This window comes from Balaenoptera physalus (assembly GCF_965194825.1).
Source record: "Balaenoptera physalus genome assembly, chromosome: 12".
NCBI classification, from domain to species: Eukaryota; Metazoa; Chordata; class Mammalia; order Artiodactyla; family Balaenopteridae; genus Balaenoptera; species Balaenoptera physalus.
This window is the reverse complement of record NC_138897.1, coordinates 84319581-84335109: the sequence shown is the minus strand read 5'-3', so window position 1 is coordinate 84335109 and position 15529 is coordinate 84319581. Positions and strand designations below refer to the sequence as shown.

Here is a 15529-nt window from a genome sequence, read left to right as displayed (position 1 = left end):
ACAACCTGTACAGCTGATACCAGCCACTGCTGAGAAGACTTTCCTCCAGTCTCTCTTGCTATTAGAATAGTTATTTTCTTGGTTTGTTATACATATCCTCTAAAAATTAGCTTGTGTGGTTATGGTCTTATAGTGGTAACATGTAAAGAAGGCATATAATTATCTGAGTGAAATAAAACAGGTCTCTCCTATTCATGGGATGGTGTAGTGGGCAGTCTTATACTAGTTTTCTTAATAACTCAGGAAGAGTAAAGAAAGATTCATGAACTTTCTTAAATTAGAAAGTTTGGCCGTGAGCTCTTGTCATTGCTAAATTGAGTTGATGACTGTTTCTTTGTACTATTTTATATCCTCTAGGGCTAATTTTTACCGTTAGCCCTGTGAAACAGCATGGCAGAGCGGAAAGAGTTTATGCTTTAAATTCAGTTACGCTTTAAATCCAGTTATGTTTGGGATCTGCCAGTCGCTACCTGTGTGGTTATTGGAGAATTATTTAAACTTTGTGTTTCTGAGAATTATTTTAACTGTCTGTTTGAGAAGATTAGGAATTATATATGAAGACACTAGTATGGTGCCTCATGTTAGAAATTCTATGTGAAGACCCTAGTATGCTGCCCGGTATTAAGCAGGTGACAAATAAATGATGATGGTTGTGGTTATTGTTCTATCTATGTGCAATACTGATTTTTTTCCTTGCATGTTTTTTTCCTGATTCTCTATTTTAAAAACCATGTAATCTTAAACTTAAATATAAATATGTATTGTTCATCTTTGACAGTGAGAAATAATTGCATTTTGGGGATAATTTGCACCTAGAAATATTTTAAAGGGTTGCTTCAAGAATTTTGAGTCTTGGAAATACACATTTGTCAGAAATTGGGTCGACAGAACTTTGTGGGGAATTGATTTTTAACTATAAACATGGTCATGGTATATGAAGATATATTTTAATAGTGTAATTGAATATACATCCATGATAGGATTTTTTTTTCTTGGACAAAGTGTTTCAGTCGTTTTTCCTCTTAATCAAATATTAACTCAAAATTTAAAGCAAGTCTTTGAACATTCATTTTATACCTAGGTATCTGTTAGGCTTGAATGATGTTTCATTGTTACATTTTCCAGTGAAGACTGGTATAGTGATATTTAATTTTAGTTTTAAGGTAAAGGGATAAATTGTTTTTAAATGATTGGACATTTTTAGTACTTCTGGCTGAATTAGTTATGAAGAGATTAAGTTTGTAGCCTTGATGTTATGTCACTTGCATTTGTATTACATCACTTGTTAGAACAACTCCATAAAGATATAGAGCAGGTGGCAGCGGCTTTCTTTTACCACTGAGACCATAGAAGCACTGATAGGAAGTTAGTGAAAGTGCTAGGATTAGGAAACCATTCTCCTGAATCAAAGCCAAGTATTTTGTTTGCTGAACCATGCATGCTGGGTGTTACAGGTAGAAAGTATTCTTGTAAGTTGCTGTTTGTAGATTTTTTTGGGGACTGACTCACCTGATATTTAAATCTCTGATGTATTTTAATTTTCTAACCTTTTAAATATGGTTAATGTAAGCATTAGTGATTCATATTTATTGGTATATTTTCCCCCTCTTCTCTTCCTCCCCCCCCACTTCCTCAGGATCCTTAGGCACAGAACACTAGCTTAGGTGATATAAGAAAAGTTAGTCTTCTACTTGACTTTTCTGATTTCAACTGCCCCCACTTAGTCTTTTTATTTAGTTTCCTTCTTTGATATTTATTAAAAAAATTGATCTTAGGCTTTCTGATTAAAACATAAATAGACATACACACACACTGCTTTTATTTGAGGAAACGAACTTCTATGATAGAAAAACACAAACGATGTGAACAGACAACTAAAGGGAAGTAGTACTACTACACTAGTACTACTAGTAATGAACCAGTATCATTTATATTTTTTGCCATGTGCCAGGCACTGTCCTAAGCGCTTTCTGTATAGACTAACTCATTTAATCAACTCTGAATACCATTATTCTCATTTTACCGGTGAGGCAACTGAGAGACAAAGATTAAATAATTTGCGAGGTACTTGCTACTTTCAGCTAGTAAGTACACAGCTGGGAATCAAACCCAAGAAGACTGGCCCCAGGTTATACTTCTGATCAAATATATGATAATAATTTCCTCTTAGTAGAATGAAGACTACCAGTTGGTACAAGGGCATACCATTTAATTAAATCGACAGGTATTTTTAAAGATATGCAGTTTGGCAGGAGGTTACTTGTATGGGTGAGACTACTAAAAAGCAGTATGGAAGCATTCTTTCATGAGTCCTAAAATATTTGTATTCTTTGGTAATTCTACAGCAAGCAATCTCTCCTAAGGAAAGTAATCAAGAAAATAATGTTCAAGGATGTTCACCAATTATAATAATCGTGAAGAAGGAAGATTGTCCAGTTGTTATGGAATAAATTGTTTTCTCCAAACAGTGTATAGTATGAAAACATTAAGAATTGTTTTTGAAGAATAATTAGTAATATATAGAAATATTTATAGTATGTGAAAAAGGCTATAAAACCATGCAGTATGATTCTAACTTCAAAATGTATAAGTACAGAAAAACAGGAAGAACATAAAGTACAATGCTAATAATTATTTCTGATGTGATTATGGAGAATAATTATTTCTTGTGTGATTAGTTTACTCTTTGAACTTTTTCATTGGCCAGGTAGTTCTTTTATAGCTGGAGGAAACCAAGTGGTGCAAAGGGAAAGCCTAAATGATGCCAATACCAGTTTTTATGAAGAATATTCATTAAAGATTAGATTTCCATATCTCATAGTGTGAAAGGAAAAGTTAGTGACTTTCAGACAGTTTTAGTTTGGATATTAATATTTTTGGAGTCATTTAAGTGAAGCTTTTTTTGGGGATTGAAGAAAACTGATATTTTTTTCTTAGAGATGTTCATTATAGTGATTATTTTAGCACTTTAAATTTGTTTCAGTTATGGTAGTAGAAGATGCAGTTATTTTTCTCCCCTGTGGTACTTGTTTTTTGAAAAACAACTTCTTGACAAAAATTACTAACTTGGTTGTGGTGGGAGGGTGAGGAGGGGGGACGATGAGTGAGTAAGGATTAAATGCAAGGGACACATGGACTGTTTGGTACAGAATTATATTATGGAATCAGTTTTACTATCAGTTTTGAATACATAGTTGTAGTTTACAGTTATTTAAGTAAGGAATTTAACTTTTGTTTGTGTTGAAACATCCTTGAAATTTAGTTCTTTTAAACCTAAGATTTAAAAATTTTAGAATACAAATCCACGTAACAGAATAAAGACAGAGGATTAGCTGTCAGCTGGTTTAAAGTTACCATGTTTTAAAATGTGTTTAAAAAACAAAAGACGAAGCTGTGTTAGGGAATTGTTACAGAAGCAAAGCTTTTCTGTGTGCTGCATGTTAAATAACATGAATAAATTGCTGATAACTTTCCATCAGTTTTATTAGCAGGCTATTTTGGCTTTCATAATGAAGCACTGTGGTACTGCATACTATTTCCCTGATTAAAAAAGATTTAAACTGTAGCTTCTGGATGGGACGAAATTGAGGAAATTCTTCGAAAGAAAGAATTATTTCAATTCTACAAACTTATTTTTTAAACTCTTACTTGATTTCTAAATATAATTTATGAATTAAATAAGGCATAATAATATAGAAAATTTTATTTATAGGGACTTTAAAGTAAATGTTAGGTAAAAAATGGTTCAACAGGAAATAATGATTATCTGTTTGCTGTATTTTGGTATTTAATATAAAGAGCTATGTAGAAATCTTGATAGGAGGAAATGAGTTGTTTTCCCCTTAAAAAAATCAAGGGTTGACATAAATTTTTCAGTGGAAGAAATCTTACTATATGAGGTATACTGTAAATATTTATTTTAGCAAATTAATTTATCTGTATGGCAGCCTGTTTTTAGTGTTAAGTAAAAAGAACAGTCAAAACTGTTGTAATTTTCTTTCCTTTTTTCAGGCTGAACTCACGGGAATCAAATGGCGTAGGTACAATTTTGGAGGGCATGGGGACTGCGGACCCATAATTTCAGCCCCAGCCCAAGATGATCCAATCCTGTTAAGTTTCATCCGCTGTCTGCAAGCCAACTTGCTGTGTGTATGGCGTCGTGATGTCAAACCAGATTGCAAAGAGTTATGGATATTCTGGTGGGGAGACGAACCCAACTTAGTGGGTGTAATACATCATGAACTACAGGGTAAGATTTTTGTTTTTTCTTAAAAATTAATTTGCATTGTATATTTTTTGAACAGTGGTGAATTCTGAAAAGGTTATTAAGACTTCCTGAGAAGAAAAATCCAAGTGTTTAATGGGCTGTGTGTCAAAGGAACATCCTTACTCTCACCCCTCTTCTTTCCACCCCGGTTTTTTTCAAATTTTCTTGTCCTTTCTCAGTCATGCTGGGAATCAGAACCTTGTGAGCCACTCTTATTAAAGGAAAGTATAGTGTCCCCTGGGTGTTTGGGTTGGGATTGAGGCTAAGATCCACTGTTTTAAAATGATAGTGAAATGTGAGTAATTAGCAAGTCAGTGAAATGAACAGAGTTGTGTTTTTTTGGACTGTTGCTGTTATGGTTTATTGCCAGCTGAACTCTAGTGGAAAATTGTAAAGTGATAATAGAAATTTAGTGCAAGCCTTGTTGGACAAAATTATGAGATGACATTGGATAATATTTTGTAGAAAGATTTATGTAAAGAACCTACTCCGATTTTGGCATAGCAAGTTTTCCTGTGTCTTGTTTCTGCTTTTTATGTAATTAGGTGATTCCAGGAAATATTTGCTCCAATGCTGCCTAATTTTTAACTTCAGATTACATCTGATATCTGGAAATTTTGAACTAATGTAAGAGTTTCATTATTCTGAGCTACTTTTTGTATTTACCACAGATTTATAACCAGAGGAAATATTATCGATATTCTTTGAATTTCTAGTAAAACTTTTCACCTCTTCACCTAAATCTTTCCATCTCGTATGCTAAAGAATTTTTCTAAATCAGGACTAATTCTGATCTTTAGTTAGGGTAGGGCATTAACTCTTTTTGACTTAGTCTCCTAGAACCAGCTTTTATTATGTCTAAGTTACTCTATATTTTATTAATTTGTGGTTGAAAAATTTCAGATAGTGTTTGAAATGTTTTGTTGCTTCATATACTTCATATTGTTTTTAAAGGAAGGGTGAAACTAACTTTGATGTATTTGAGGATCTATTCTAAAGTGTTGAAATTTGCCTAAAGGATTTCCTGCCGACTTCTGCCTGACACCTTCCTAGCTTTTCTTTACAGCCATTTTTGATCTGTGATGTCTCCTGCCACAACAGCCAGAGGGCAGTAAACCACAGTGGACTAACTGAGCTGTTTACTTTATGGCCCATTTGTTCAACTCAAACCTTTCTCCTATAGTTTTTAGCGTATTTGGTTTATAAATATAAGAATCTATTCTGGGTAAGATTGCTTACTTAGCTGGTTAGTCAACAATATCTCAGAATTATATGCATCTCAAAGCTTATTTCATGTAGTTAGCAGTGAACTCGGGTAAAATTAGTTTTAAACATCTGGTTTCTGGTTATCAGAATTTTTAAAATAAAATACCTCCTGAAAGATACTTATAACATTTATATTTGTCCATTTAAGTATCAAAACATATCTTTTTGTTCTTTAAAAAAATTTTTGCACACGTGGTAGAGGAATATAGCATTTTTGTTTGTTTTATTAATAGTTTCATTTTCCTTCATTTTGCGTGATTATTTCTGGCTCTTAATCTCCTTCCATTTTTCTACTCCCTATTGATCCCTTATGTTTTAACTTTTTGGTCTGGTCTTTATTTGTTAGCAACACAAATCATCATTTTACAGTGATGATGAAACCAAACCCAACGGTTATTTACGCTTATTTAGTTGATGTATAAAGTTATTTATCCATACCAACAAAGCACAGGATCAGTGTTTTTAGAAATAACTTATTAAGTTATTGTATTATTTCTCATGGACTTTGTTACTGAGTTAACAAAAAGATGTAGGCTGTTTAAATATTTTATAGCTGCTTTATTCATTAGTGTATTGTTTTCCTGGTAAAGAATTAAGCAAAGATTAACTTCTTTTAAATTGTTTTTATAAATTACAGAAATACTGCATTTTAATTAGAAAATTAGGAAAGTAGAACCACCAAAGGAAGAGAACAAAGAAACAAAAATCCTGAAGTCCAAAGCAGAGTTTTAATATTTGGTGTTTCTGTGTATAAATGAAAGTGGTATCGTACTGTTTTGTAACTCAGGCCTTTTCACTTAACAGTATCTTGTGAATGTTTTTACCTCATAATGATTACTTTTTAATTTTCTTTCCTGTTGAGTCTGAAAAGGGCGTAAACTGTTTATTTTTTTGCATGCCATCAGGGAAGTATTACAGTGATGGACAATCATAACTTTGTTAAGTACATCTACCCTTTTTATATGTTGAATTTGTGAAAGTTATTAGATTGAAGCAAATGAGCTTTTCTGTAGGTAAAAGTGGTTGTAAAGGATAGTTTTGTGTTTCAACCTAATATTAGAAAATATTTGAAACTTAATTAGAAAAATGAGTGGCATAAAGACAACTTTGTTTCAAGTGAGGGAGAATATGACAGAGCAATCATGAAAAAAGGATACCAGGGGAATATTTTAATTGGTAGTCTTACACATTGAGGATATTTTGCACTCTGTTTCATTCTCTAGTATATATGAGTCATTTCATTTTGGCTAAAATAAATTTTATCAGAATCCTTTAATATTAAGATCATGGTACTATTATTTGTAGCATTCTCTTTTTTAGGGACATTTTACTGTTCTTTAAAATGCTTTTTAGTTATGTTATTAGGCATTTCCCTTTGTTTTTACAGTGTAGCCCAAATAGCATACTATTAAGAAACCTCACAAAGCACCATCTTGGATTTAAATGTATAAAGTAATCCCTACAGAAAGAGAATAAGCCTATGGGATACACGCAGTTTTATACTAGACTTTTTGTTTAAATGCTTTGAATACCTGTGAAATAGCCTGTGAGAAGACCAAGACACGTTTATAACCTGTTCCTGTCACTTGGATAAACACTTTTGGGCTCTTGTTTGGGGAATTGCTATTTATATCGTATGGCATAGTGGTTCAGAGGCTTGGGTTTGAATCCCTGCTCGTTGACTTGCTAGCTCTGTATCCTTGGTCAAGTTAATTTAACTTACCCGTGCTTCAGTTTCCTCACTCTAAATTGGGTTATAAGGATTAAAAAAAAAGTTAAAGTACTTAGAACAGCACAGAGAACGTTAATCTATAATTGTAACTCTTGCTGCTGCTACTCCAATGCCAGCAATTAACTCAGACATCAAAATTAAAACATTTTGGCAATCGGTCCATTCTGTATAACATTCAGTATTTGGTAATGTTTGTCAAATATTAGTTTTCAAAGTATACTTTTAGGTTGAAGTAATCATTTTTGAGTTTGTTAATGTTTGGTGGAATAACTGGGAATAATAAAATATTAGAGAGGAGGGAAGATACCCCTGCTCATAGGAAATTTGTCTAGATTTAGGCTGTAAATGGAGTTTCATAACAAACCTTAAATTATGTTATAAAGAGGTCAGAACTTTAAGATTTGACTCTGTTGGATCCCTGTAAAGTAGATTTGTAACTTAACTGCCCTCTCTGCATAGTGGTATTGAAGGGCACTGCCTGAACACTGAATATATGCATATTTCCTTCCTTGTGTCCATCCATAAGTACCTGTATCAGCAGGTCCAATTATAGGGGTTTGATGGAATCTCTACCTTTGATAAGTTATAGTCTAGAAAGGGTATAAGACAAGCACACAAATATGTATAATGCAGAGAACACTATAAGTATATAAGAGGAGTATAGTAGATTGACTACTTTCCACATGAACGGACATTCAATTCCAGAACTAATGCATAAATAAGTGTTCTATAAACTTATAGCAAGAACACTGTGAGCCCTATTGAGAAGCCTTCTTGGTTTCTGGTCTGTTTACTCAGCCTCTGTTAGGCAAGAGCTGTGATGCAGCCCTGGATATGTAAAATGAGTCCTCGTCCTTAAGGAGCTCACAGTCTTACTGGGGAGGTAGCTAAATGACTCCATAATTATGATACAGTGGAGTAAGCAGCAACTGATTAAGTTAAGGATATTGCAGAAGTATCAGATTCAACCTCAAGGGAAAAGAATAGGGAGATAGTGGTGAAGCTCAGAGTTGGTGAGGCTTGAGGTGAGTCTTATAGGATACATATGTTACCTAGGTTGGGATGGAACTTGTCCTAGTCAGAGGAAGTAGCTTCTATAAAAGGGCCTGAGGGCAGTGAATGAATTGTGGGAAGGGCAGGTTTTTCCAGAACATAGTGTGTGAGTGAGATAGTTGGGGGAAACTGAAAGACTGGGGAGGTGGGCCATAGTGTGGAGTACACTGAAGCAAGGACTTAATCTGATAGATTTTGAGGAATTGTTACAGGTTTCTGATCAGGAAAGAGATACGATTAGATTATACATAAGATGAATATGGACAGGAAGACCATAATATTTTAATAAATTATTTTATTCTAAATTGATCTATGAACTTAAACATTCTGTTTAGGATGTAGATTTAGTTAAAAAATACCAGTGACTATATACTGAACTTCATATTGATAGTCTTTGCCAATTTTATTTTATTATAACTTTGCTCTTTTTGCTTGATTAAATTCTTTCCCACATTTTCAATTTGAATTTTAGAGAATAATATAGTATGCTAAATTGACTTCTCCTAATCTACCAAACAAATCATTTTACAAACACAATCTTTTGGCCATTTCATTGCCTGTTAGTAATGTGAAAGACGTGCAGTCTTGAAACCCCAGAATGGTACAAACAGCAAGCACAGACTTCTAGGGGTTGGAGATGGCTTGACCCAAAGCATTAAGAGTCCCTGGCCCAGGAAAAGTATCGTATACAGATTAGTAGTATGTGTGCTTAATAACATTTGTTGAATAAATGAATGAAACCTATCTTAAATGATTCTAACATAGCACAGTTTGTACTCTCAGAAGGTTGACTTATAATGAATACACTTAAAATTTTTAATGAGTTGGTAATGTGAGGAGATTGAAACCTAGTTAAAATAAGGCATTATTACTTCTGTTTTTAATTCCCAGTGAGGTATAAACATCCATTTTTTGGTATATGTTCTATAAAGAAATTTAGCTGTAAATACCTACTGTCTGTACTTTTAAAATTTAACTTATCTGTGCTGTGCCCTTTCCTTTTGACGATTACAAATAGACATGTAAATTGTAATGGGAATACATCTGTCCACCTCTATGATTGTCCCACTATGAGTATTAGAAATCTTAGGAATTGGCTTTATTATCATTGTAGAGGCAGATTGGCAGTTGTTAACACTTTGTTGTTGTATTAGTCATAAGTATTGCCTTTTTTCCATTTTTCAGTGTACTGTCACCTATGCCAGGAGCTGTGGGCCATTGCAAAAACAGCATTAGATATTAGAGAGCTAGGAAAAATGGATCTGGTTTTCTGACATTTACCAGTGGAAGATAATTTAGCACACTCTCATACTATTTTTTATACCACTGAACTGATTGCAAGCCTCTGGAAGAAGTGGACACTTTGTAGGGATGGAGAAGGGCTGAAAGAAGAGAGTGGAGAGCCAGTTTGCTATTATTATAATCTGCATATATAGATTATAGTCTGTAATCTCAAATGATGGGATTGATGTAACCTTTGTTTAGATATCTCCAAGGAAGGATCTAACTCCCTCCCCTCAACTTTTTATTTTGAAAAATATTTACACACATACGTATATATACCTTTTATTCTGGCTAAACCATCTGAGGTTAATTTACAGAGTTCATGAATCTTTACCCCTGAATACTTTTGCTTGTAACTCCTTTAAGAATATGGGACTTTTTTTTTTTTTTTTTAACATAACCATAATATAATCATACTCAAGAAATTTAACATTGATATAATTAAATTATCAACTTTTCAGTCTACATCCAATCTACATCCTCAGTCTTCTCCTAGTAATGCCTTTTATAGCCTCCTCCCCCCAATCTGGGATCCAATCAGAAATCACATGTTGCATTTAGATGTCTCCTCTCTTTAGTCTCCCCTAATTTAGAACATTCCCTAAGTTGTCGTTTTCTGCGGGGGATGATCCTTCAATGATACGGATGTTATTTGAAGGGAGAAGTCCTGTCAAATGTTCCATATTCTAAATTTGTCTAATTGTTTCTTCATGGTGAGATTCAGGTTAAACATTTTTGGTAAGAATATTGAGTAGGTGATGTGTACTTCTTGTGGCATCACACTGTAGGCACATCATGTCAGTTTGTCCCAGTATTGATCCTGCTAAGTTCGATTGCTTGGTTATGGTAGTGTCTGTCACATTTCTCCAGTGTAAACATACCTTTTTACTTTTGTAACTGTTAAATAAATTTGGGGCAGAACTTTGAGACTCTGATTATTATTTCCCCAATAACTTTTCACTCTGGCTTGAGGAAAAACCTAACTTTGAGCCTGTTTAAAAATAACAGAAAACTTTTTTTTTAATTAATTAATTTTATTTTATTTATTTTATTTTTGGCTGTGTCGGGTCTTCGTTGCTGCACGCAGGCTTTTTCTCTGGTTGCCGGGAGCGGGGGGCTACTCTTCGTTGCGGTGCGCAGGCTTCTCATTGCGGTGGCTTCTCTTGTTGGGAGCACAGGCTCTAGGCGTGCAGGCTTCAGTAGTTGTGGCACACGGGCTCAGTAGTTGTGGCTTGCGGGCTGTAGAGCACAGGCTCAGTAGTTGTGGCGCACAGGCTTAGTTGTTCCGCGGCATGTGGGATCTTCCCGGACCAGGACTCAAACCCATGTCTCCTGCATTGGCAGGCGGAAATGCAGGCGGATTCTTAACCACTGCGCCACCAGGGAAACCCCCAGAAAACTTCTTGAATCATATGCTTTTACAAAAGCAGTTCAGATGAACACTATTCTTAAGTCATAAGAAAGAAGTGGGGCGGGCAGAGGAGAGGAGAAATGAAGAAAAACATTCAGGATATAGCAAAGGCAAACTATGATGGTAAAGCCAAGCTCTGAAAATTAATAGCCACTTATTGCTTAGCATACTAAAAAGAGAAGTATTGACATTGAATTTTCTAAAATCATAGACAATAAAGTATGCACGAATGTATTACCATGTATGTGTATGTTATAGTCTGTGAATTTTCAGTTGATTTTTGGTGATTTCTGGTTATCTTTGACTAAATGAAATGAATTTTAGTCAACATTGTGAATGGGTTTATTCTCAATTGAAATGAAAAACAATTGCTTTCTGTGAAAATAATGGCCCCTTTACATATAAAATTAACAGGAATGAAATTATCTTTAGGTAAAATGTCATCCAGCTTGAAAATTTCTTCTAAAGAGAAAATCTGATTCCTGACTTTCTACTCTGTTTTTATGTTTTTTTCATCATTGATGGTCCATTTATGATTCATGAAAATTAATCTCTGACTAGCTTGAAAAAGACTTTTTTACACTGTTTGCATTTATTTATTCTTCAAGTATACAAATCTGATGATTTTGAAAACAGGTGAATTGTATCATTCTACAACATTCTATATTTGTAGTATTTTATGTATCAACATTTATACGAAGATTTCATCACATGGCATTAATAATTCTTGAGATTGTTAACACCATGTACCTGAAAAGTAAATTTTATTTTAATTTTCATATTTGCTGTTACTTTGTGGAGAATAATATTCAATAGAAAAATACATTTGTGTTTCAAGAGAAACAAACACTTTGAGGGAAAACATGGACCCAGTGGTAAATGGTAGCTAGTTCTAAGTAGTTATAAAGTAAGTATTCCTTGTTTTCACTGTTCAGTGTTGAAAGAATTAGTTTGCTAAAAAACTATAAAATAGTAATAACTTTCATTGTATGATTATCCAAATGATTCTACTGTATAATTACTGAAATATTAGATTTAATAGAAAATTATACATTTTATCCTTAAAAGAGAAAGTAAAATACTTATTAAGACTTTGGTAAGCAATAAATTTATATTATAAAATTATGGTTAAGATCATAATCACTTCAGAATTCTTTCATATGAAGAATAGGAAAAGATCTAATGGGTTAGAGAGAATTATTAATCTAAATGTGCTTGAAATTGAGAGAATAAGCTAAAGTCTAACTTTTGAATGTAAATAAAATCGATGTGTTACCACAGGCAACTTGCTGAACCATGTAATTAGTCTTTTTCTATGAAAAATGAACCATTTATACAGAGATTGTAGTGAAATAGCATGTAAAGGGCTTATGTTCTAATGATCTGAAAGTTAAACAGTTGTTAAAAAAATTACACTTTAAAGATTAAAGTTAAATCTAATCATTTGATTTGCGGGGTGTATGTTTGTGGAGATTTATGTTTTGGTAAGTATAGGCATTATATATAAAGTTACCTACTCTGTAAAGTAAACCTGAGTAAAACTCCCCAGTAATGAGGTATTAAAATCACCACCACAAGTAAGGTTGAAAATTAACCTAAAAGTAGGTAAACTGTCATTTGGTGTATTCCAGCTTTTATTTTTCTTTTTTTCTTTTTGCTTTACATGTAAGTAGTTTCAGTGATGAATACAATTCAAAATCTTGTTCTTTAATAGAAAACTTTAAGATTTAAAAGAGGTTCCTATACATTAAAGTAGTATAAAAATTTCTTTGCCCAGTAAAGCAATTTCTTTGTTTTATCTCTTGTTCAGAGAGGTTGATCTAAGAATCTAAACGTGTTACATTGGAGAAAAAGTTAACGTATTAGTTGAATTAAAGGCCTTATTAATTCAAGAAAAAATCTGTATTTGGACATTAAAATTGAATGACGTGGAGATATAAAATTACACATATAGAGAACAAACAACACTTTTTGATACAAAATTTACAAGCAGATTCTTTGCTAACATTCAGATGGCATCAGGTCAGTCTTATTGTTTGGAGTATTTTATATAGAAGATGGAATTAAAAGTCTCTAAAATAAAACTGGGCTTTTTTAAAGGAAGGAAGAAAGTGGGACTGGATCTTAGTGGTTCATCATTGAGAGGATTCAGTGAGTGTCTTCTCCCATTCATATATTTAAATTAGCATACCCAAAGGGAAACTGAAGCTTATAAAAAGCCCATGACTTAGTCATGTCACTAATTGTAGGGGAGCTCAAAGTTGTACTTTGTATCTTTTAAAATTAAAACCATTGTTGCCTGCAAAGCTATATATGTAATGCAAAACTACGTGATTTACTCATTTTAAAGAGTAATTCACTTTTACCGTATCATTTAGAATAAAACCCATTTAACTATTAGAGTTCTATTTATATCCAATCAAATCCATTTCCTGAACTTATAGAAAGAACACTGGCTTGCATAATTCTGGACAGAGGGCTTATCTTTTTAAATTTTATTTATTATTATTTTTAAAAATTTAATTTTTATTTTATGTTGGAGTATAGTTGATTTACAATGTTGATTTACAATCAACTAAGCCCGTGCGCTTCAGGTGTACAGCTTCAGGTGTACAGCAAAGTGAGTCAGTTATACATTTACATATATCCATTCTTTTTCAGATTCTTTTCCCATATAGGTTGTTACAGAATATTGAGTAGAGTTCCCTGTGCTATGCTGTACACTAGGTCCTTGTTGATTATGTGTACTTTATATCTTTTTTGATTTTAAATGTTTTCTGTGACACTTGGCAAATACTGATTTCAGTAATGTCAGCTCCTTCATTTCGTCTGGGTCCTCTGAACTGAGCACACACCTAATTGATAACAGGGAAGTAACAATAAAATAAATAAAAATAGTTTGGGAGTCATAAAAACTTGACATGCATACGACACATTTGAATATTTAGACTTGATATGAGATTAGCATTTGCTTTTATAATCTTACTGAAGTAACTGAAAAGCTAGAATTATGTATCTGTTGTCATTAGAGGTCTTTTTTTCCTCCTCTTTTCTTTTTATAGATCTATTCTCATAGGCCCAGTTCTTGAAAAATCAGAAATATATAGTAAAAGAACAGGATAACTGTTGAGTGAAGCAGGAGATAGTTGTAGAGACTACCATTTAGTTAACTTAGGTGGTTTCTGGACCTGTTTAAATTATACTAGAGTAAACCAATTTATAGATGTCTTAACTTACGTAGATAATTGTTTGAAAAAATATTTATTTACAGATGGTTTCCATTTTGTTTTGTTTTATGATGTTTGAGCAAATGCTAACTAGAACTTGATATCAATATACTCAGCCATGAGCATCATTAGGAGCTAAAACTTTTTGTTCTGTATAAAAAATGTTTTAATGGCAGAAATAACACATAAATATGCTTCTTTCCTCCCTCCTCCCAAAAGATCCCAAAGGTTTAGAAGTGTTTCAGGTACTAGAGAATTATGAAATTGGATTCTGTTGTTTTAAATATTTCATACCTAAGCTGGCCTGATGCTGCCTGAAGAGTTTCTCATTGAGTATCATTATGGCAAGTGTTTGATAATTTTCTTTACTGCTCCATCTATATAAATATTTTTGTACAATTTTCCGCAAGTACTGGGTGGGCCACATACCTATTTCTTATAAACCCAACATTGATAAAATGCACTCTTTGTATAATTGGGTCTTTTTTTAAAAAAATAAATTTATTTATTATTTATCTATTTTTGACTGCGTTGGGTCTTCATTTCTGCACACGGGCTTTCTCTAGTTGCGGAGAGCGGGGGCTGCTCTTTGTTGCTGTGCACCGGCTTCTCATTGTGGTGGCTTCTCTTGTTACGGAGCACAGGCTCTAGGTGTGCGGGCTTCAGTACTTGTGGCTCGCGTGCTCTAGAGCGCAAGCTCAGTAGCTGTGGCGCACGGCCTTAGTTACTCCGTGGCATGTGGGATCTTCCTAGATGAGGGCTCGAACCCATTTCCCCTGCATTGGCAGGCGGATTCTTAACTACTGTGCCACCAGGGAAGTTCCTGGGTCTTGTTTTGATCCTGGCTCTTTCATATTGTGATTTGTGAGTTCAACAGAATAAGCATTATCCTCTTGAGGCCCATCTAGGATTGATCTAAAGGACTTCTGCAGTATCCACATGATCATACAATTAGGTTTTTTTTTTTTTTATGGGTGCTGACAGTGTAACTGAACATGAGCTGGTTGCCAGGGTGTTGTGGTAGAATAATACCCTGTAGTTTGCAGTTAATCGTGCAGCAAAACTGGCTTGACTTAAAAATATATTTAAGAATAAAATTAAAAATTGGATAAAGATGAAGTGTCTTTGTGTTGAAAAGGATTGTGTGGATACAGTGATAAAGCGAAGTAGAGCATTCACAAATCTTTTTGTCATCAAAAACCTCTTTCTCATATTTAATATAATGTCATATGCAAAATATATTTCATTTAAAAAACTGCTTTTATTTATGGCTTTACTAGCCTTCGGGG

At 33.5% G+C, this 15529-nt stretch overlaps 1 protein-coding gene across 4 annotated transcripts in view; it reads left to right on the top strand.

The window, feature by feature from the left end:
- Positions 1 to 15529, top strand: part of MED13L (mediator complex subunit 13L) — a 313009-nt gene that overhangs the window by 32525 nt on the left and 264955 nt on the right. For all 4 annotated transcript variants that reach the window (XM_082416714.1, XM_082416716.1, XM_082416713.1 and 1 more), the window contains exon 2: positions 4012 to 4249. In XM_082416714.1, coding sequence (XP_082272840.1) covers positions 4012 to 4249 — 238 coding nt within the window. The remainder of the gene's footprint in view (positions 1 to 4011; positions 4250 to 15529) is intronic.